This window comes from Dermacentor variabilis, chromosome 6, assembly GCF_050947875.1.
Source record: "Dermacentor variabilis isolate Ectoservices chromosome 6, ASM5094787v1, whole genome shotgun sequence".
Lineage (NCBI taxonomy): Eukaryota > Metazoa > Arthropoda > Arachnida > Ixodida > Ixodidae > Dermacentor > Dermacentor variabilis.
The window spans coordinates 166,606,590-166,629,752 of NC_134573.1; the positions used below are offsets into that span (position 1 = coordinate 166,606,590).

A 23,163-nucleotide genomic window follows, 5' to 3' on the forward strand; every position below is an offset into this window, starting at 1 on the left:
TCAATTAAAACAAGAAAAACAAAAGAAAGCAAATAACTAAAGAACATTCAAAAAGTTATTCGTATAATTGACTGTATGAAACCGCAAACGGCATCAAACACGTCCCTGTGGCTGAAACATATAATTGACGCACCAAAGGGTAGTATTATTTCTGCTGATAAGATTGACCCTAATGTAGCAAGCAGAATTTTTAGAAGTTTTTTTCTTAACAATTTCAATTGGCGACATAACAAAAATAGTGATCTAGGGATTCTGTTCCTTGGAAGTATGGGCCACAGAGACGATAGCTTCAGACCAGTCCTGTGTAAATATAGGTTTAATGGAGGGAAATAGCAGAGTAATCTCGTGATCACTACTTCTGATTGCCTTGATGAACACCACTAGATTTTCCACGGAAATGTTGGGTGCTGAAATTCTGTCCACGTTATTATTCATACGATGACATCTCTATGAGCTGAATATTTTCGATGGCTAATTGGGGGATCCTAACTTTTTCATCCTCCTTTCTTCCCTAGCCCACGTCTTCGTCTTCTTTCATGCATCCAGCGCAGACCGCTTCGTTTGTTTTAGAACAAAATTTGTATTTTAAATATTTATACATATTGCATTCAGAAACATCCGATGCACTTTTTTCAATGCAGCTATCTTTACTGCATGCCGTTCGTTTGCTGCAATTTGAAGAAATCCTTCGAACTATCAGGAATGGACTCATCCCTTTGTCGCCGTTTAGCATTTGATCTTCTGCAGGAAACCTCAGGTCATAGCTCCTTGTTTTCTCTCTCGGCGACCCAGGTGGCCAACCTGCTGCGGCTCTTCCGCATCCCCCAGATCAGCCCGGCGTCGACGGGCACCTCGCTGAGCGACAAGACCCGCTACGACTTCTTCGCGCGCACCGTGCCGCCGGACACGTTCCAGGCGCTCGCCATGGTGGACGTGGTGCAGCGCTTCAACTGGTCCTACGTGTCTCTCGTCACGTCCGAGGGCCAGTACGGCGATTCGGGCATGACCGCCTTCACGCGGGAGGCCCGCGCGCGCAACATCTGCATCGCCGTCAACGAGAAGGTGCCGCACTCGGCCACCCCGGACACCTTCGACCAGATCTACCAGAACCTGCTGCTCAAGGCCACCGCCCGCGGCGTCATCCTCTTCACCCGGGCCGAGGACGCGCGGGGCGTCCTCGCGGCCGCCAAGCGGGCCAACCGGACCGAGGACTTCGTCTGGGTGGCCAGCGACGGCTGGGGTAAGCAGGAGAAGCTCGTCGAAGGGCTCGAGGAGGTGGCCGAAGGCGCCATCACCATCGAGCTCGAGTCGCGCTTCATACCGGACTTCGACGCGTACATGCGCAACCTGACGGTGGAGAACAACCGGCGCAACCCGTGGTTCAAGGAGTACTGGGAAGACGTGTTCCAGTGCGTCGTGCGCGACGACGACGAGGCCGGCAGCGCGGCCGCGACCACCACCAGGAGGAGCGGCAACGGCAGCTCGCTGCCCACCTGCTCCAAGAACCTGCGGCTCGACGAGTCCGTCGGTTACCTGCAGGAGACCAAGGTGCAGTTCGTGCTGGACGCCGTGTACGCCATGGCGCACGCGCTCCACAAGGTGTGGGAGCACCTGTGCGAGCCGCGCAACGAGCTTTACTGCAGCGCCATGCGCGACGTGGACGGCGGGGTGCTGTACAAGAAGTACCTGCTCAACGTCACGTTCGAAGGTGAGCGCTCGCCAGTGCGACGCGCCTCGCGACAAAACTGCGTGCCTGCACTGCACGAGAGTGCGGCAGCTCGGCGCGGAAGCATTCGCGAAATCTGTAGCAGTAATCCCGCGTCCTGTAAATCCCGCGTCCAAATGCAATATAGCCTATTGAAAAATAGGCCGCTGCCGCATGGGAGAAAGGGAGAGCACCGCTGATTTCACCCACCGCCGAAATTTACTACCGTGGCATACACGTCGACGTTACCTTTCTGCCGGGGTACTCCTTTGCGTATCGCATAGGAAAGGGCTCTGGGACACGGGGCAGACCGCTTTCGACCTCTTGTAGCTCTTTTTCTGGCTTGCGGAATATGTGACATGTAAGGCCACTCGCCTCGGTCTTCCTCGCTTTTACGCGCACACCTTCTTTTTACTCTTTTCGCCTTCTCTTACCTTGCGAGCCCTTTACCCCTTCACTCAGAACACCCGCCGTGGTTGCTCAGTGGCTATGGTGTTGGGCTGCTGAGCACGAGGTCGCGGGATCGAATCCCGGCCACGGCGGCCGCATTTCGATGGAGGCGAAATGCGAAAACACCCGTGTGCTTAGATTTAGGCGCACGTTAAAGAACCCCAGGTGGTCAAAATTTCCGGAGTCCTCCACTACGGCGTGCCTCATAATCAGAAAGTGGTTTTGGCACGTAAAACCCCAAATATTATTATTATTATTCACTCAGAACAAAGTGATTAGCCAGATCCAGATTTTACTCCGACCAACATCCTTCCCTCATTCCTCCCCGTTGTTTTCTCTCCGAATATACGTCGACGCCAGATTTCTACCACAGCGCTGAGAGAACTTCCCGTGCAAATCTATGCAGCGGGTACACCTATGCAGCGCAGTGTCTAAAAAGCTCTGTTCCTTAAGTAAACACGTAAGGTTAATACCAAAACTAAAAGTTGAGTTAATTAAATTCTGTATTTTACGTGCCAAATCCACGATTTGATTATGAGGCATGCCGTAGGTAGGGACTCCGCATTAATTTTGACCACCTGGGATTCTTGAATGTGCACCTAATCCACGGTACACGGGCGTTTTTTTGCATTTCGGCCCCTTCTAAATGCGGCCGCCGCGGCTGGGATTCGATCCCGCGCCCTCGGACTCGCTAGCGCAAAGCCATAGCCTCTACGCCACCACGGCGTGTAATACCAAAACTCTAGGTCGCCTAACTGTACAGGTTACTATTTTTAGAAACTTTCGCGTACGTACAGAACCGCACCGCGATCGCTGAATTAATTCCGCATACCACACTGTGTCACTTCACTCGCATGTGTCATTCAACGCCGACAGTAATGGCCTTGAGTGTGACGGTGCTCGTGATTAAGCACCGCCAAAATGCGACCCTCGTGGGTCACGTCGAAGCGAGGCGAAATCCATCACCTGTTCACTTTCAACTCGCCGCAGTAACAGAAGCAGCTCGGTTGGAAATTGATAGAGTCTGTGCTGAGAAAGAACAAAAAGAGAAAGAAAAATAACCTGCCGAAAGGAAATGATGAATTATTTAAGGATGGCTAATAATGATTAAAAAGCCCGGAGGCGAATTCGACGTAAAGTGGGAAGAATGAGGAAACAAGGGAAAAAAACGACGAAAGTGGTAAAGCGGGGAAAAAGAAGGGAAGAGGAGTGATATGTGATCGCTGTACACTCGCACCAACAGAGAGAAGAACGATGACGTTTACACCTTCTGGCGTCACGAGGCCCGACGACCTTTCGGGCCGAGCCACCGGTTTTTAAAGTTCATACATCGCTTCCGCTCGCGCGACTACACGCCTCAGCATAGTAAGCACACCCTTAGGCTCCTGCTAGCCAAGCAGTTGGGTGCACGATTCGAGACTACGTCTCCACTGCGTTCGGCGAAGCAGGTCTCCAGCGCGGTAGCTTCCGTCTTTCTTTGCTTCGCTTCTTCCCTCGCCGTAATCCATTATACATGCAAATTAAATCTCCCTCGCCCGAGAAACTGAGAAGCAAGAACGAGAGGCACGCGCCGTTCGTCGCGGTTCACTGCACGCCGCCGAGAATGTGGGGGGCGGAACGCGCGGAGCCAGTTACTGCGAGCGCCGTAACGGCAGCAGCAGCTAGGCCGTTGCCTATGCGAACCTCGTCGTCGTCATCGTCATCGTCGGTCGACTGCTGCTGCTGCTGTTGCTCAAATTTCCTCGTCGTAAGAGTGCCCGAGCTGTGGCATCACGTTTCGGCGGCTGGAGATTCATTATCGGAAGCGCGAAAAATGAGAGAGATAAGAAAAATAAGAAAGGTGAAGTGGGGAAAAGGACGGAAGAAGATTGCGGACGGAATGAAACGCTCGCAGTCGGTCACGGAAGAGTGGGGGAGGGATATGGGGACATCAAATTTTCTTTCGCGCCAGCAATCGTCGCGTGGGTGTTTCTATACCGCGCTCGGAGGTTGAAGAATGAGAACGTCCTCGCTGCCTCATTCTTCATTCCTGGGTGCACGGCGTTATGCAACGAGAGTGGCGAAGGCTCCGCGATCCCATCCAGGCGCTTTCTCTCCCGCCTTTCTTTTTTTTTTCTGTTACGCGAAGAAAAAAGAAGGAACGATGTGCCTCAGTTTCGAGCGAGACAGTGAAAAGGGACAGTGGCGATGACGAGACGTGACACGACCGGATATAGGAGCGGACGGAAACGCTGTTTCTGAAATCCGGCAACAACACCGAGGATGATGCTCCGCGTGTATGAGCCGGACTTTTTCGAGCCGACGTGCCGGAGAACGCAACGCGGACGTTTTGACGGGCGTGTGTGGACGTGTCGCCGGCGTCGTCGATCAGTGACGCGCGAGTGAATTCTCGCTCTAGAAGTCGCTCCGTTCCGAAAGCTGCAGGAGCAAAAGCAATGAGAGAGAAGTTGGGTTCAAACGAGCCCGCGGCCAGTGTGGATACAGAATTGAGTAGCAACTTCTCAGTGAAAGTTTCATGCCCAACGCTTTCTGTTGCATATCAAGACAGCGCAGGGATAACGCTAACTTTTTTTTTCTTTTTGCAATCAGTGATGTGTTACAGTCACGTCGACATCAAGCGTAAAAAGTCTGATCAGCCTGAGTGCATGAAGTTTAAAAAAAAGAAGACTGTGGGAAACCTTGTTTGACCTTTCGATATATTCTACACGGAGAGGGCAACGAAAGGATGTACGTTATAGTCGAAGATCTTCAGTGTATTCGGTTATTCGCTATGCGTCCACATCCTCACGAGTGGCAGCATACGAGGCGACCGAGTCAGTTGGAGCGAGTGTCAAAACGTCACAACATCCTACTCCCACGTGACCGCATACTGTCGAGACTTCGCGATACAGTATCCTCATGGAAACGAAACCGAAACTGCTCGTAGAAAAACTATTATATTAAATAATTTACGGAACTCTGAGGCTTGTCACTGTTATTGCTGGAGCTTAGAGGTCTTGGACTTCCACTTAACGCACGAAACGAATAGTCGTAAATAATTTAAGACAGAAGGCTTACTTATTCCTTATAGTTAAGTGGTGCCACGCAGTATATTCTGTTCGGGCCCGCTTTTCTAAGCGCGACTGTGAGTATGCCCCCGGCCAACCTGCCCGACATTCTGTACATCGTCTGTTCTGTCTCGCGCACGCAGACCTGGCCGGCAGCGTCGTCCGGTTCGACCCCAAGGGCGACGGCCTGGCGCCGTACCGCATCTACAACTACCAGCGGCAGCAGCCGAACACCTCGCGCTACGAGTACCGCGCCGTGGGCCGCTGGCTGGACGAGCTGCAGCTCAACGTGGACGAGGTGCGCTGGACGCGCAACAGCCGCCGCGTGCCGGTGTCCATCTGCAGCGCCCAGTGCGGGGTGGGCGAGATCAAGATCGTGCAGGCCGGGGACACCTGCTGCTGGATCTGCAACCGCTGCGAGCCGTGGCAGTACGTGCTCGACGAGTACACGTGCGCAGACTGCGGCGACGGCCGCTGGCCGTACCCGAACAAGCTCAGCTGCTACAACCTGACGCTGCAGTACATGCGCTTCGACTCCATCTTCGCCGTGGTGCCGGTGGTGATCGCGTGCCTGGGCATCGTGCTCACGCTGGCCACGATGGCCGTGTTCGTCGCCAACAACGAGACGCCCATCGTGAAGGCCTCGGGCCGCGAGCTCAGCTACCTGCTCCTGTCGGGCATCCTCATCTGCTACCTCATGACGTTCGTACTGCTGCTCAAGCCGGCGCCGGCGTCGTGCGCGTCGCAGCGCTTCGGCGTCGGCCTCGGCTTCTCCATCATCTACAGCGCGCTGCTCACGAAGACGAACCGCATCTCGCGCATCTTCGAGAGCGCCCGCCGCTCGGCGCGAAGGCCGTCCTTCATCAGTCCAAAGTCGCAGGTCAGTGGCTGCGGGGAGCGAGGCCTGCGGCGAGACTCACCTGCCGGGGGCCGGATTAGGGGCCTCCGGCGGGGACATGCGGCTAATGAACAAACGCCGAGTCGCCCTTCCCCTAAGCTCACCTCCATCCCCGTCCTTAAGAAAAGAAATAGTCCCGTCGCTTTTGCTTGCCATGGTCAAATAACTGAGAAATAGAATGCGCAAATGGGTGATTTAACCAAATTTCGAAGCCTCAGACCCTCAGCTGATTAGCTCGAAAGAGGTGTCGCAATTGGCGGAGAATGGGAGAGAAAGAGAGAGAGGAGAAAACGTAAATGAGATGCGAAAGGCGGGATAGTTAACCGAAAGATAAATATTCAGTTTGCTAACCGAAGAACGGTAAAACCACAGGTGCACACAAGTAACTAACTAAGGTGAATTATGGACGTGGGACAAATGCAGCGAAAGACCCTGAGTGGAGAGACGTGTACAGCTCTGTGGGCGTGGTGATATTATGGTGAACTATAAAGTGGGCCTAATTTAGTGATCGTTTGCGCGAGTTATGTGCAGACCCGAACACGCGTCGCAGGCACAGTTTTCTCTTCCTGTCCATTATTTCCCTCATTGTATCAATCTTCCCTGAACCCTGCGTAGGGTAGCAAACTAGACGTGCATCTGTTGACCTCGCTATCCTCCTTCTATTTTTATCTCTCTTTAAACAGTGTTAACCGCAGCGCTTCGCACTTTCGCTGTAGGTTGCAGCAGCACAGTCCTTCGCTGTTGCTCCCTTTCGGGCGCAGGTGGTGATCTCGCTCATGCTGATCTCGGTGCAAGTGGTGGCGAGCGTGGTGTGGTTCGTGGTCGAGCCGCCGAGCGTGCGCCGAGAGCACCCGGACGGCAAGCGCGACCAGGTGATCCTCAAGTGCCGCATCAAGGACTCCAGTTTCCTCGTGTCCCTGGTCTACAACATGATGCTCATCTGCGTGTGCACCGTGTACGCCATCAAGACGCGCAAGATACCCGAGAACTTCAACGAGTCCAAGTTCATCGGCTTCACCATGTACACCACCTGCATCATCTGGCTCGCGTTCGTGCCGATCTACTTCGGCACCGGAAACTCGTTCCAGGTGAGCGGATGCGCGCTGTGTACGCAGAATACGTTGGGCTTCCCGTGCTGAGGCCATCTTGGAATGCTGCTGCATTCGTGCGCCTGTGAGCAAAAGTAAGCCGACCACGGGTCCCGCGAATAATTCCGGTTATTTCGTGGCCTAAGCATGCGACTTGCGGCTGAGGGCTGCAGCTCGAAGTTAGCTGCAAGAAACACCACAGTTCACGCGTTATTTTCTAGTTGCACGCGCCGATTGTCGAGCAATTCAGATACTGCGCGGAAAGTGTGGTGCCTCTGTGTATTTTACGGGCATACAGCCTTCCTCAATTAAAAGCATCGAAGTTGTTGTGCATGAGACCGGACCTGACGTCAGCCCACGCTCTAGCGACACTGTCGAGCTTTTCTTGCCTGAATGTTTCCGACACCGAGGGTGTTCCAAGCTTCAGTACTCTTGACATTTTGCGAGAGCCCCGCAACAAGGCCCGACCCTCACTCCAGATTTTGTGACTCGCGTAGGGGCTTCGAACCTTTGGCTATGGCTGTATACGCCTTCTAAAAGCCATTTGCGTAGTTTACAAACAGTCAATACGCATTTCATAAATGTATTCGCTCTCTTGGTCGACTCGTAATTTCAATGGCGAACATGTGATGTCCGCTTAATGTGTTGTGGTGGATCAGACATTTCTTTGACATGGTGGAACAGAGCACTGCGATACGCGACTGGTCGTGGTGAAATGAGACGCAGGACAAACATCAATCGCAGAATGCCAACTGCTTAACTACGATGACACGACCCAATATTATTGTGAACAAAATCAAGCCTCATAAACAAGGATGGTCACATTTCTTTTGCTAAGTGAAGTTAGTGTGCACGTAATTTCTTGTTTCAGCATTACCATTTCTTTTAACGCTTAGATGGTAAGCTGACAGACGTGGTATTGCGATCTCAATGCCTGGTGGCGTGCTTCGATTGTCTCTCGTTTTTCTTTTTTTTTTTCTTACTGTGAGTGACAAGCACGATGGTTCTCTTGATCTTTTGCTAAGAAGCACACGAAAACCACAAGGAATGTGCAACGAGGTTTCTCAATGCAAGTAAGGTTTTGCCAGCGTACTTGTGTTGTTGCAGCGTATCATTTACACACGCCAGCCAGCCTGCCCCACTTATGGAAAAAGATAACAACAAAATATAGCATTTTATTCTTAATTTCTTCCTTTCTTTCTTTCTTTCTTTCTTTCTTTCTTTCTTTCTTTCTTTCTTTCTTTCTTTTTTCTTTTCTTGTATTTTGCAAAATTTCACTTGTGATTGGTGCGGCATGGTATTCCTTCTGACAGTCCTGCACTAGAGGACGGTCCAGTCCAACTTTCTTTCATGTTTGTTTGTTTGTTTGTTTGTTTGTTTGTTTGTTTGTTTGTTTGTTTGTTTGTTTGTTTGTTTGTTTGTTTGTTTGTTTGTTTGTTTGTTTGTTTGTTTGCAAATGAAACTGTATCTAGCTGTGGCCAATAATTGTAACCAGCAGCGATGAAGCGATGGCTTATGTTTATCACCAGTGAAGTCCGACTGGGCTTAGGAGAGCGTTGGTACGCTCCTATTTGTAAGTTCAAATAAAATATTTTAGGATTGGTCGCCATCCCTAGAATGAAATATAACGTATGAAATGATTTGCTTCCACAAAATGCCCACGAAATCTTCTGCCAAATTTTCTCTTTCTACGAAGAAGCTTTTTCATAGGAATGTTCGTTTTTTCGCTTTAGCTGTCCATCGAAAAGGAAGAACAACACAGATTTTTCAGCATATTACTATTCGAGCTCAGAGAACAAAAAAAAAAAAAGGAGGAAACTGCCGAAGAATGCTCGAGCAGCCGTTTCGTGGAAGCATTTCGACGAAACGATGTGGCACTCTGTTGACGTCAGCAATTTCTACAGATATATTTTTGTAATGAATACCCGCCTTATAATATGAGCAAGTACACACGGCAAAAGCGAAATTCGCTCGACCACGACAAACGGTACTCTTTTTCGTAAGTGCATATATATATATATATATATATATATATATATATATATATATTTCTCGCTACCATAAGCACAAACCTTGCAGAATGTATGGAAGCGCCATTCCGAATCCCACAGCAGTAAACAAAAAGAAAGGTACGCTTCAAGCGATTCGTTCGCACACCGTACGCAGCTTGGCTTTCTTTTTCTTTTTTCTTTTTTCTTTTTTGCGTGGGGAAGGTTTGTTTGCTCCCAAAGAATTTCGCCGGAATTCGCGGCCAGGCTCGGCGGAGAGAACGGGTGGGGCCGCGGGAAATTATAGCGACGGGATCGCGTTACGAGTTATCTCGGCGCAAAGCTCGCATTCACTGCCGCGCAAGGAAGCACACGCTGTCATTAAAGGCGCGCTAGCTTTGCGCTCATCAGCGGTTAATTTCAGCCAGCGTGTGCGCGAAGTTATAATGGTCTGCGCGGCTCAAGAAGACAGAGATCGTGAGTTATTGTAAGCGTTATTTGGTTAACTCGTTCTGTTAGCATTCGCTGTAATCTTTACTTGTAGTCTGCCTCATAGCTCTCTCCCTATCTCCCTCTGTATTTTGCTGTTCCGCTGTAAGTTTGGCACAGCGTAATGACACGACGCAATTATTCGGGGAAGAATGCTTCACGATACCGCACCTGCAGATTTCGCGATAGTATTTTATTGCTTTGTTCAGGTTGTTCTGTTGGGGGAGGGCGTGCGCGCGTCAACTGCCCATGAGTCTAAAAATTGCTGATTCGGCGTGTAATTGTACCCGTTTGACCGTGCCAAGCTCATTTCGTCTTTCTTTGTAGCGTTACAGGTGCGTACGTTCGGCAGATACGTACTACATCACAACGATAATTATCCCAATGTGCGTTTTAAAGAGCAGCGTTCTTTGTTTTTTGTAAATGTTCGGTGCTCAACTCTAGTATGGGCAGCTGCGTTTTCTCTGCTAACAAAATAAACGTAGTTTCCATTTTCTTCTTTTTATATAAGTGACCCACGGCTAGATAACTATAAGCGCGCGGTACACATGCTTGTAGTAATCTGACGACTGGGACTTCTGGCTAATATTATAATTCCACATTTTGATGATGACTGCCATGAATTCGGTCGATCTCGTGTGGTAAAAACATTACGTCAGATCTATGTATTGTCACTATAGAATGCGCTAATATATGCGTTTCCGTGAGCGTTACGTATGTACGATCTGCATGTGGCGTTAGTCACGCGTTTCTCGTTTTCTTTTTGCAGCGCTCACCCGCATATCCGCAATTGCTGCAAGGCGTTCGTTCTTTTTATTTCCGCAGGAATTCTTCATGTGAGACGCTTACATTATGAAAAGCAAACCTCATGTTATTGTCTACAGAACCGTAACCTCGGTGGGTGCCGCAGCTCACAGACTCGCCGGACACGAATCGTTTTGATTCGAAATAAAGTTTTCTTGCTCATACTCCTTCTCCACAAGACTTATGCCCCGATAACACGGGATACCATCGATCGCCGATGACCCCGATCAAGTCGACTTTCTCGATCATGATTGGCTACGCATCCCGCAGCTTACGCAAAGGAGCCAATCGCGATCGAGAAAGTCAACCCCGTTCGTGCTTGATCATGACGTGCCCGGTTAACATCGTTTTCAAATATATTTCATCCCCAAAAGGCGCCTTTATATCGGCGAAGCAGAAAGAAGTTTATAACTACTCGTATGTTCTCGGAGTATAAAACGAATACAAGCTGTACACTGAACGTTTTGTACTAGATGAAGCTCGACAAAGGTCCGTATTCCGAGAAACTGCGTGCCTTTCAAACGATGCACGTAGGTAGCCTCATGTGGATCTACTGCAGCGACAGGCTTTCTTTCTTTCTTTCCTTTTTAAATCCTAATCTCTATTTCAGCGCCGTCGTCCTCTGAAACCGAAGAGACATAACAAAAAAAAGGAGATAAGTAAACTTGTCTGATTAGTGTGTCGAATCAAAGAGCGACGAACGCCAGCAAGCGCGATATTTCTTCTTTTTTTATTTAGTTTGATTTTCAGTTTCAAAGCGACAGTACCTGATCAACATTTTCTGGGTACTTTGCGCGACTGTATGAGGAAAAAAAAATGGTAGTTCGCATGCCAGAGCTGTCGGAAACTTCCGCCACACCTGCACCTTTGTGAGCCGTTCATTTCCACACAGCGCGAACGGGACAGACTCACAAGAAGAAAACCAAAAAGAACAAGCTGGAACACTGGGCGCTATGTTTGCGTAACAAACTTCGCCCCCGTAGCGCTGGAACAACAAAGTTTCTTTCATCGCACAGGAAGAGCTGGCATTCAGCTGTCAGTCGCTTTTACTTTCATGCTCACCCCCCCCCCCCCTCCCCCGTCTTTGTTTTTTGTTTGTTTGTTTGTTTGTTTTTTCACTTCGCAAACTTTAGCAAACACCTCAGCAGAAGAGTTGAAGCTATAGCTCGCGCTCTCGGGTCACCTCTCTCCACTTGTTTGGATAAGGCACCATCATTTTAAATTTGTAGTTACTATTTCCCCCATGCAAAGCGCGGTAGCTGTGCTATTGCCTGCCCTAGCAGGAAAAGAAAACCAAAAAGAAACGAACTATTTGGGAGCCAGCTGCAGGATCAAATAAAGAACTAGCAGATTAGCACGGATGCATGGGCTCCGAATAAGTGAGGCAAGAGTGTCGACACTGCGTGTCCCCGTGTCCGATGCGAAGACGCGCAAACAATGCGATCTTGTGGCGCTGGGCCGCCCACCTTGTTTCGCGTGTAACGTTCTTGCCTCACTCACTCAAACAAACAAAGAGACAAACGAATGCACACACAAGCAAACAACTTCCGAATAGCAAGAAGCGAAAGCTTTGTATGACCGCACGGGATGAGAAACACAAGAGACGCTTATAAACTGCGATGTAAAATTAAGTAGGTAATGGCGACGAGTTTCGCGCCTGCTATGATGTGATAAGGCATGCAATGGCAGCTCCAAGTGGCACTGAATCGGCGCGAGAGATTAAAGAGTTAACAACGTGGGAAGAAGATAGAGGGAGAAGGAGATGCGAGAGACAAAAGAAGGTCGCAGCGAAAGGAAGCTACGTTTTGCAAATAACCCTTTGCCATCGCGAACCTGAGACGTACGCAGTGGTGAGAGATTCGAAGGAGGGAGAGAGAGAGAGAAAAATTAATAAAGAAAAAAATCGATCGATCCGGAACGACAATGAAGACAACGGCATGCGTGCGACAGGGTGGTGTCTTGTTTGCAGAGAAATGGACGGCGACAAACAATAACGGCAAACCAAAAGAACATCTAAGCGCTACGAGAAATGGCACACTGTATACTCCGTGCTCCTCCTATACGGTTCCCGCAAAAGAAAGGACAAAAATAAAACAGACAGAGAGACAAACATGGCTACCTCCCTTCACGCTCCGCTCTTTAGCCACGAGGAACGAAGTATTGGATCCCATTTATCAGGGAGCGCAATATTTGCGAACCCTACATAACACTGGCCACGTGAGACGTTCAGCTATGTGCACTGCATCATTTCTTCCTGTTCTTTTTCTTTCCTCCGAAATAAGCGCTTGTTTTAAATGTGAAGTGCTTACGACGGAGGAGGTGAAAAAGACGTATTTTCTTGGATTCTTAAGGGACAATCGCCATTCCTGGAAGGTGGCGTCAGTCGCAAAAGCCGCAGAGCTTACTTTAGAAGCCGTATCAGTGTCCTGCACTACTACTGATATTTTTCTGGCGTTATTTCCGGCATTGCGAGCGCCAGGTCGCCAGAGAGTTTACCGACATTACAACATCTGGAAGCAGGCACACAAAAGTAAAGAGTCCTTGTACGTTCAATTCCATATTCGTAGGTCCCCGTAATACGAAGTACGTGCGCAGCAGACGCCATTTGTCCAAGGACAAACACCAAGGATGCACTTTGCGCCGTTCGTGGTCGTGCCGTTTCTAATTATGCGAACTTATAAAGGTTTCCTGGCTGGGAAGCGTAGCTTTAACGACATAAAGCAGACTCTTCAATGGTTCCTGAAAGCATTGCTCATTGCTGCCTAAACGATCGAAAGAAATGCGAGCAGAGTACGCAACGGAATATCCCCCCGTCGAATCAAACATTACTTACGCAAACTCTTCCATTACAGACGTCGATAAGAGACCGCTATTAGACGAGTTTCAATTAGGTCCTTAACCGAATGCAAACAGCGCAGCACTAATAACAAGGGCCGCTATAGCCTTTCTCCAAACCACTGGGCTGGGTGCATGGCTTTAAAGATGCCACGAACAACGCTCTGAACTTGTATATACGCAACTCCTCTTCATAATCAGCATCACCATCATTCATCAGCCCTTTTCCTCTTCATCCTTTTTCCCCAGTCTAGAGCAGCAGGCTAGAGCAAGCTGCAGCTCAGGCCGATTTCTCTGCCTTTCTGTAGATGAATCTATCTACCCTCTCTCTCTCTCTCTCTCTCTCTCTCTCTCTCTCTCTCTCTCTCTCTCTCTCTCTCTCTCTCTCTCTCTCTCTCTATCTATCTATCTATCTATCTATCTATCTATCTATCTATCTATCTATCTATCTATCTATCTATCTATCTATCGTCACTCACATCAACTTTCACCCTTTTTAAATCAGTTGAAGTTTGCTTAAGTGAAGTGTTGCACTTCAGTGTTAAAATTCTGGACGCATGTGTAAAATATGGTATGATTGTAACGCCACACTGGCGGTTGCTCGCTATTGGTTGTGCAGTGTAAGGTATTCTGCAAGGAAGGATGAGGATATCTCGCTGACGTCACCACTTTCTGAATAAATTGGTGATATTTGGAAACTTCGGAAGACAGCGAAAACACCTCTTTCCCGAAAATCCATTACTCTCGCGGGAAGATTAGTTGCTCCACACGGTAGCTCCACACGGAGTCACTCGATCAGTGTTTAGGGCCTGCCAAAGAGAGCCATGCGCTCTAAGCGTGCGCACATTTCGTGGTGACACCTCGATACCGGACAGGACGACGACGTCATTATTAATCACGCGATTCATACGCTGTAGGAGAAAGACACTTTGTGTGCACGCACCCTTCCCTGTTGAGGAAATTCCCGTACGCACGCCACATGTGGAAGCACTTCGGAATCGAAGTGGATTCCTCTCGAAAACGCTGCCGTCATTGCGCTCGCATGCAGCGACGCCCACACGATAGAAATCCGCGCGTTCTCCGCGCCTCATTGCCCTATCAATTTCAATTGTCTTGTTCGTCGCGTTGACGAGTGATCGCAGACTGGTACTTCTCGCAGAGCGAGTAATACCATTCCGCGCGTAATACTAAGCTCCTCTCTTGATCGAAGTATTTGGAGCGTCGACTGTAGATAGCGGAGAACAACCGCGCGTCTGAAGAGCATAATTGCGGGTGCGAGGCACTTGGCTTCTAAACAGTTTAATTTGATCATCGGAGGCCGCTCTTGTAAGCAGGAACTACCTTCCGTGTTCGCAAAATTAGAGACTCGAGGTAAAAGGATTCGACGAACGCGCGGAGAAGTTTCTCCCTTTCAAATAGTTTATGCTGGTAGGTAATAGCGGTATACGTAGACAGCTGGCCCGTCAACACAAACAACGCTTCCTCAAAATACTTGCACGGCTTCACGTCAGCGCGATGCTCCAAAGACACTGCGACGAAAGTTTAGCGAACACGTGTGCGCGCCCATTGAACGCGATTAGCGCAGGCTGAGCTCAACGGAGAGATTCAATTACTTGGCTGGCATAGCGACGTAGTCACACATTGAGGACACAGGTCCGAGCTTTCCACTTTACGGGCATTAGTCCGGCTAGCACTCTAATATCTGTTCCTGTAGCCAAGTTCGAAGAAGCGGGAGTTTCTGCGACAATAGCCGCGCTTGAATTGAAGGAATTAACTCGTACTCCTTCCACATAGCCTAAGTAATAAAGTGAGCCACGTTTCTCAGGCCGGGAGCGTTCTAGTCAGCGTAACTCGCTTTTCCTATCGCCTCCACCGTTAGCGCTTTCAAATGTAGCCCTTTACCATAGCCAGAACTATGTTTGATTAACTTACTATAAGTGCAGGAGAACACGCAGGACAAAAAGACACTAAACTGCGGTCTTCGAGAAAGTTGCGCACAACTGGAACGTGCGTGAACCACTCGGAGCACTCACCAAGCGCATTGTTCAAGCTTCGCCAATGGCTGATACAGTGAATTTATTTGCATTCATGTCCCACCTAGAATGCTAATGCTCGTCTCCGCGCGTTCCTGAAGCCAAGCCACGGAGAAGTGTAGCCAAAATTATTAATCTTGTTTTCATACGCCAATTTAGGCGGCGGCAGCGCTTGGCCTATATTTCCCCTTAAACTCACGTTTTCTATTCATTTTCTTTTTTCTGCCTCGGTCGACAAACTTTCCTTGCCACAGATTGCTAGATGTCTAAGCATTCGCGTTCCTCTACTTGCTCTGAAGAATAAGTAAGCACCATACTACGTGTTCCGTATGCTCTTCACACAGATATCTACACTCTTATGAACAAGAAAAAAAAGATGAAAAACAAATACCGCCGTCGCGTTATCCTCGGGAAAAAAATCGTTTGAGTGATCTGCATACCGCCCGAGAAGCGACACACTTGCGATGCAAATGCTCTACCGCGTTCCTATAGGCTTTAACCGTGTCGTCCCCGTCGTCCCACATGCGTCAGCTGCCTTCTTTTCTTGCTGGTTGTCTATTCTTTGCTATTCTATCTTTCTTTCTTTCTTTCTTTCTTTCTTTCTTTCACTCTTAGCATTCGCTATACCCTTCTCTTCCAAGCGGCGATTCGGGAATAACGAGGTAATCCATTTTTGACGAGTACTCGACATCAAGCTGCACTCGCGTCTTCTATTTCCATCGTTGTGCCTGTTACTCACGTGACCCACCTTTGTGCTGCAAGAGCGCCTCAGCCGAAGTAACATTACAACTCGTTAAATACGCCTTCCTTCAGTTAAAGGTTATGCCCTGTGTCGGCACCCGCGATCTGCTTCTGGGTGTCTTTCGCTTCTCCGTTTGCATTTTTTTTCCCTCGATGTCGGTGGTGGTACGACACGGCGAATATGCAAAGCGAGTGCGCGCACTCGCTGGAGTAGTTTGCCATCAATGCGCAAACCCAAAAATAATGACAAGACGGATAATCTGCAAGCTTTCGAGTGTTCTTTCTTTTTTTCATTTTTCTTGTTTGATCTCAATCTGATAACTCAATTTGAATATCTTTTAAGAAATTGCAGAACACACACATACGCACGCACGCACGCATACGCGCGTGCGCACACACACACATACATGCACACACACACACGCACACACGCAACAAGAAAGGATAAGAAAGGATAAACCTAAAGAAAATTGGAACTAATAATTGAAACATGTGACAAAACGAAGCACTGCAACCTGGACGGCTCCCATAGGAACCCGAATTCCTAGACACTCCAGTTACATTTTGTAGTGCACTTGAGGCAACCCTGCGTCTGCGGACAGTCACGCAGAACGTGTTGAAGGGTCTCCTCGCGATCACAGTCATCACACCAGGCGTTGTGGAACCATCATCCGATGCGACGAGCAAAAGACTTCGTAAAAGCCGCTTCTAGCACCAGCCGACAAAGCAGGGTAGCCTCGCGTCGGCATAGTTCAGTTGGGATGCGGAGGGAAGAGTCCAGGTGGTGCATCCGGTTGCCTTGAAAACTTGCAGCTCTTTGCGCTGCTCATCACCTCGTCAGTCACGAACAACCTCGACGATGGTCGATATTCAGCGACTCTAAGGCATCACTGCAGTCTCTGCTATCAGCCCTGTGGCGCAGACCATACGAAGAACTGGCATTCGCGATTAGAGAGCTGATGCATACCTCGTCCAATAAAACACACCACGTCATACTTCAGTGGCTTCCAAGTCACTGCGGCGTCATAGTTAATGAGCATGCCGATAACGCTACTCGGTCAGCTCTGCAAGGCAGCCAAGGGAAGACGAGACCATCAAGAAGGTTAAATGCCGCTATAAAACTTGGAGTTCTCGCACGAGATATCACGTTCTCCATGTGGAAAAAACCGAGTTATCACTATCGCTGAAGTCAGCAGCATAGTTTAATTCACTATGGAGTATTAAACCATCTCTCTGGCATTTAGAAGTGCACCTGTCCTGCAAGGAATCATTAAAAAAAACTTGTTTATTTTTTTCCTTCTAACGCGTATGTTTGCAACGTGTAAACCGGCATCTCCTGCCATCACGCCACGTTAACAAGAGTTCTGGCGCTGTCAACGTTAGCCGTTGTTAGCATTCTGTGTCGCTTGCATGCAGTGCGAAAAATATACTATAGATCAGCAGAAATTGCTACGAATGAGAAAGAAGAGAATCTGCAATTAGTTTCGTAGCTCCCCCCAAAGGCGGCATTTAGTAGAGATTTGTACGGTATGTGATTTCGCAAATGTTAGGCGCAGCGTTTTTCTCCAGCTCTCCAAACACTTTTTCGCTTTTGCTCCACGTAGCGTATAGTTGGAAGACGAAGCATTTCGTTGAACCGTCTCGGCCGTCGCAGACCTAACCGTACAGCTATATTTCCACGTTTAGAAGCGTCGCTCGACGAGCCCCAGCGTGCGCGTCTTCGGCCAGGCAACAACCAAACCCAGAACTTCAGATGATTACCTATTGCTTTTGGGGCGACTCGCTTCGCGCGCTGGAGCCCCAGCCCGAGCTCCACACACGAGCGGTATCGAGCGTATAGTGCCGCCAAACTGTGCCCTGCCTCCCGCCTTCCCGATGATAGGCTGTCCGCTCCGTAAGTCCTCCCGATAAATGGCCCGGCCAGGAATCATTCGGGCAACGGCGAAGTAAGCGAGCAACCGAAGCCAGCGGCGGGCCACCTACCACCTTCATTAAAGTGTCGCCGCCGTCCCACAGAGCGCGGCCCGGGCGTATAGCGCGTCGTCGTGCTTCGAGGGATCTCCCGAAATCTGCAGCCCCGCCGTTCTCGACGAAACCGAGACGCTGCAGTGGGTTCGTCGGCCAGGCCTCTCTTGCAGGAGTGGACTTTCGTCCCGTCCTTAGCCGGCCACTCGATCATCGGAAAAAATACTGCTCGCTGCGTCCCCGCCCTGTACGGTCCTTCCGCTCCGAGCGCCGCTATGCGTCACCGTTTGTGCGCCTTCTTGAAGGGGGCAAGCGTGGGTCCCACTGAGTCTTCGCTGGCGCGCTAGTTATTTATGATGAGATTAGTTCAGTGGGAGGCGATGGGGGGGGGGGGGGGGAGTAGGGCTGGGAGTGTGTTTGGGCATCCGTGGCGGCTGCGCTTTCTGAGTGACGGAAGTAGTAAGCGGCGGATTCTTTTGCGACTTCTAGTTATGTGGCTAGGCTCCGGCGCAGCTTGCGGCTGTCTGTCTGGGCGAAATCGCGCCGCTCCCCGTCTTTTGTTCAGTGATGGAGCGCGCTAGAAATTGAAAACGGGCTTCTTTTCTGCGTCGTTCCTCAACAACGGGAGTTAAAAGGTAATTTCTTCCAGCCGCATCAGTTAGTTATAGTTAGTTATGTGGATGACACAGTTTGCAAACTCTGCGTCGTCAAACTTGCGACAAAAATGCCCCGTCGTTCCATTCACTTTCTTAACAAAACATCGTTTTATACACTGAAGCACCAAAGTAACTGGAACGCCAATGCATTTCTCCGCAAAGTTCGGGAATTAATATCTGAAAACTAGTGTATCCGCGTTGCGAATTACACAGTTAGAACTTGTAAATTGCAATATGTGCCATAAGGTAATTAGTGAATTAAGCTTTCTTAGTTTCAAGCAGTGCCTTTCAACGCTTGCGTCACGACGCATTCCTCAGGTTTTGATTTGCATTTAGCAGCACACGTGTCCTCGTCGCAGAACCAGCGCAAACAAGAACCGTCTGGTACCTACTATACGGGTGCAATCGTTCGTATCAACTTCGACCTTAGTCTGAATTGGTTTAGAATGATGATCTACGCATTTCGGTGTGCGTTTCATTATGCCCTCATTTAAGGCGTTAGTGTTGTCTTTCGTTCCCACGCAAGACGCTCAATCTTACTTTACCTTACCCCCTTACCTCCTCCGAGGAAGAAGCATTGCTTATTTGGTCTTTATTACAAATCAAACAACACAAGTGTCACCAGCGCGTATCTCCGCCAAAGACTGCCCTCTCGCAGCCATACGGACGCAAGCAGCGAGCGAATCACGTAAAATGCACAGTAAACATTGCCTGCAAGTGCAAATCTCGCGAACGTCATGCGCAACGGGCATTTCCGATCGCTGGAACGTGCACAACTCCCTCACGGCACACGGCGCGGACAGCTGTGAAGAGGATGCCGCGGCACGTAGCAAAATCTCGAACGCGCGAGCATAGCAATGCATTGCTGATGATATTCGCGCTAGCGTTGGGAGTTCTTTGTTTGAAAAGTTTTTCTCTCGCCTGTTTCGAGGAGGGGAGGGGGTATTTGCGTACCTCGCAAACAGTAGCGGTGCCTTATGAAAATGCAAAGGGTCATTATGACCTGTTTGCCGGGAGGAAGAGTGATGATATTTCTAGCTATTGTTTACGTATTCCGAGGGTTATCCGCTATGCCGGACGACCTAGAAGAACGCAGAGACGTGCCAAGCACCGCAAAAGCGAGACTCACGCGAACGAGCCGTTCTCATTATTCAAAGCGATGAATTGTTCCCGGGAGCGCTTGCAAGCATCAACACCCCGCTCCCCCCTCAACCCCCCCGTCATTGTTGCACCCCAGTGTTCTCTGACTCAAAACAAATGCCCTTTGCCCCGAATATCAGATAGAACTTTGAGTGTGCGCACGTGCGTGTTTTTCTCGCTTATCTCATTTTTTCCTTGGTTTATTTTTTTTTCCTTTCTTCCCATCATATTGATCTTCCCCTCCAATCGAGGTGGCGTTCAAGTAGTCAAATGCGTGTCATGTCTTTTTTTTTTTCTAAGCTCCCATGAACACGTAGTTTAATCCAGTACATCGCCCAATGTTCACTGCTGTGTTTCGTCGCGTTTGTTTGTTTGTTTGTTTGTTTGTTTGTTTGTTTGTTTGTTTGTTTGTTTGTTTGTTTTATTCTTAACAGCATTCCCGTAAGTTTATAGTTCTCTGTTCTCTCTACTTATAGCCTCACCGGGTTCACGCCTACGACGATTGTATTTATTATACAGAGCCGCAAGAGAGAGAGAAAAGGATGCATAGAAAGGCAGGGAGGTTAACCAGAGGCACTCCCGGTTAGCTACCCTTTACGGGGGGAAAGGTGAATGGGGATAAAAAGAGAAAGAGAGGGGGAGGGGGAGGTAGAGATAAACAGAGATAGAAATGCAGAGCCGCAAATTCGCTATTGCGAGTATCACGGTAGAATGAGAAAGGAACGGCGAGCCTTTTATCATGGGATGTGCCCGTCCTGCTATCCTACATAACAGTAGCCAGAATGTCTGTTACTTTTTCTTTGTTTTCTTCTTATTTCTTTGGGCAAAGCTTCAGTTGGCAAAAACTTAAAGCTCTCGTCATTGTACCTGGTCGTTTGTTTACCATTGGCCACAGTTGTTCCTATTACTGGACGTATCGTCACCATATTACATGTCTGTTAGGCTAGAGGTAGAGTTGTAATGTCAACAGCAACTAACGTGACAATTTCAAGTTACTCACTACCATTCAATTTCGCTTCCCTATCCATTTAAGGAAGCATTAGTAAAGAACCTGTGTTTTCGTTTATGCCCTTGCGAGCACGAATTAATGTAGACGACTGCACAGAAATGGGCAAGTCGAACTTCCACACGGTCTTGTTTGAAGGCTTTCTTTTATTATTTTTGCTGAAAGCATTTCGGCTTGTAATACCTGTATTAAAGTGCCGCCAGTGATTACAGAACACTGCTTTGACAAGGATTTTCTGGGGTTTTCTTCCCTTACAGCATACCTAAGTATCTTTTTTATTTTTGCATTTTATTGTTTGGCTAGTGTAATCTTGTTGCTTTTATTTTTGGCTAGGTTCATTTAGATGGCGTGCCTGCGTCATACTTGTATACATTTCTGTGTTGTTGTTCTTTTTATCTTCGGTTTTCCTTTCCTATTAATTTTTTTTTCCTAAAGAGGCAGTGCTCGCGGTTCTGCATTTGAACTGTCTAGCTGCTTTTCCGCCCGGTAAAAATACCTCGAATTTGCTACGACGATAAATGAAAACAAAAAAAAATAGAATGAGTGCGCGCGACTGGCCCGGTGCGCTAGAGAAACACGTCTCCCTTTCTCTACAAGTCGTCCGGATGCGTTTTAGTCGAATTTGCATCGAGAGCTAGACGTGGGAAGGAGAAATCCCTCGCCCAGCTCTCGCTGTCACGCCAAACTCCCGTTTGCGGCTCTTTTAAAAGGTGCCTGCGGCGTTATTCCGGGACTCGTCGCATTCAGCGCTCTAAAATAAGACGCAGCTTGAAGCGCACACTGGGCTGTCTTGTGGCTCTCCGCCCGCTTGCTTTCCCGAGCAGGTGCGCATTAGCGCATAAACTTCTCTGTGCTGAAACCTACCTTTTCGCTGCACGCTCCAGCACGCGCAGGGCCGACGGCTTCGATAACCACCGCGTCGCGGCTCTGTGAAGGACTGCAAGAAGCCCCAGTTGTTGTTGGGCGGCCGGCATCTCGTGCGCTTCTTTGTTCGTCCCGTTATGTCGCTGCAACCGTCGTCTATCTCGGGGGCGCACGCAGCGTATTCGCGCCATTTCGTCAGCTCGTCTTCTCTAATTACGTGCAAGCGCCAAACAGCGCTCTTTTGTTGGCTCTCAAAGCCGGCCTAGCTCGCTCGCCGCTTGGATGTGTACGGCGTTGATCGGCACGAGCAGGTTGTCGAGAGTGCGGGGAGTGGAGGCGGGGAATGGCGGGCGGTTAGTACTGTGAACGGTTGTAAAGGTATTGCATTTCTGGCGACCGCTGTGCGTGTATTCGGCAACCTGTATATAGCCGTGCTGCTGCGGAGCCTCTGGCCTCCTTGAATTTCGAGAGTTAGAATAGAAGTGAACGGTGAACGGCATCGAATATTAAATTGAGGAAGCCGGCACTATGCTTGACGGCAATGTTTAAACTGAGCAGCATCTGTACGATGTGCTCTTGCGCTCAAGGTGGAGCACAACTGAAATTCCGGAATACGCGGTGCAGGAGCATGTACAGTCAACAGCAAAAGTTTACGGAGTGCAGTTTCCCCTTCAAATGTGAATTCCTGCGCTTTTAAGTCATGACACTTTGTATTTATTGTATCACTGTGTAGGTGGCGAAGGCTACTACGTGCTGGAACATTTAATTCGAGCCTGTGTGACCACGCTTCGCGAGAATTCAGCTTCTTGGCAGGTCCTACGTACCGTAAACTTTTGCGGTTGACTGTTCACTATACTGTATTTTTAAAGGAAACAGCTGTCGTCATCGCTCGTCGGCCCACAAAGCTGTGAAGGTACTTTTGTCTTTCTCGAGGGCGACTGGCCTATGTGAACGCCTTTGACTCGCTCAGGCCCTCCGCGCGCTTGCGCGAGCTCACCGCGGCTTTCCACCCTCTCCCCTCCCTCTCTCTATGTTATCTTTCTATTCCCTCTTTTCCGTCCACGAGGGTAGGGTAGTATTTCTGACGCATTTCTGGTTAACATCCCTGCCTTCTGTCTTTATATCCTCGTCATAAAGGGAACAACTAATAAAACTAGTATAGTTGAAACATTCCTGCCACATTTTAGGAAAGAAATCGGCTGGTCTTAACTGCATTGGGCCGACAAGTGTTAGTAAAAGATAATCTTCCTGTCTTTGTGCCGTATCCTTGCTGACAATGATAGTGCAATACCGTACAAGAGAGCTAGGCAGGAGCATTCCTTCCCAATTAAGGTTTCCTCGGCAGTTTCCTGCTACTTCTAGGAGGACACCAAGTTTGTTTGTTTGTTTGTTTGTTTGTTTGTTTGTTTGTTTGTTTGTTTGTTTGTTTGTTTGTTTGTTTGTTTTCATCATAT

At 49.0% G+C, this 23,163-nt stretch overlaps 1 protein-coding gene across 3 annotated transcripts in view; it reads left to right on the forward strand.

The window, feature by feature from the left end:
• LOC142585679 (metabotropic glutamate receptor-like) overlaps positions 1-23,163 on the forward strand; it is a 285,137-nt gene that overhangs the window by 254,657 nt on the left and 7,317 nt on the right. For all 3 annotated transcript variants that reach the window (XM_075696623.1, XM_075696624.1, XM_075696625.1), the window contains 3 exons: positions 793-1,708; positions 5,346-6,082; positions 6,862-7,188. In XM_075696623.1, the coding sequence (XP_075552738.1) occupies positions 793-1,708; positions 5,346-6,082; positions 6,862-7,188 (1,980 nt within the window). The remainder of the gene's footprint in view (positions 1-792; positions 1,709-5,345; positions 6,083-6,861; positions 7,189-23,163) is intronic.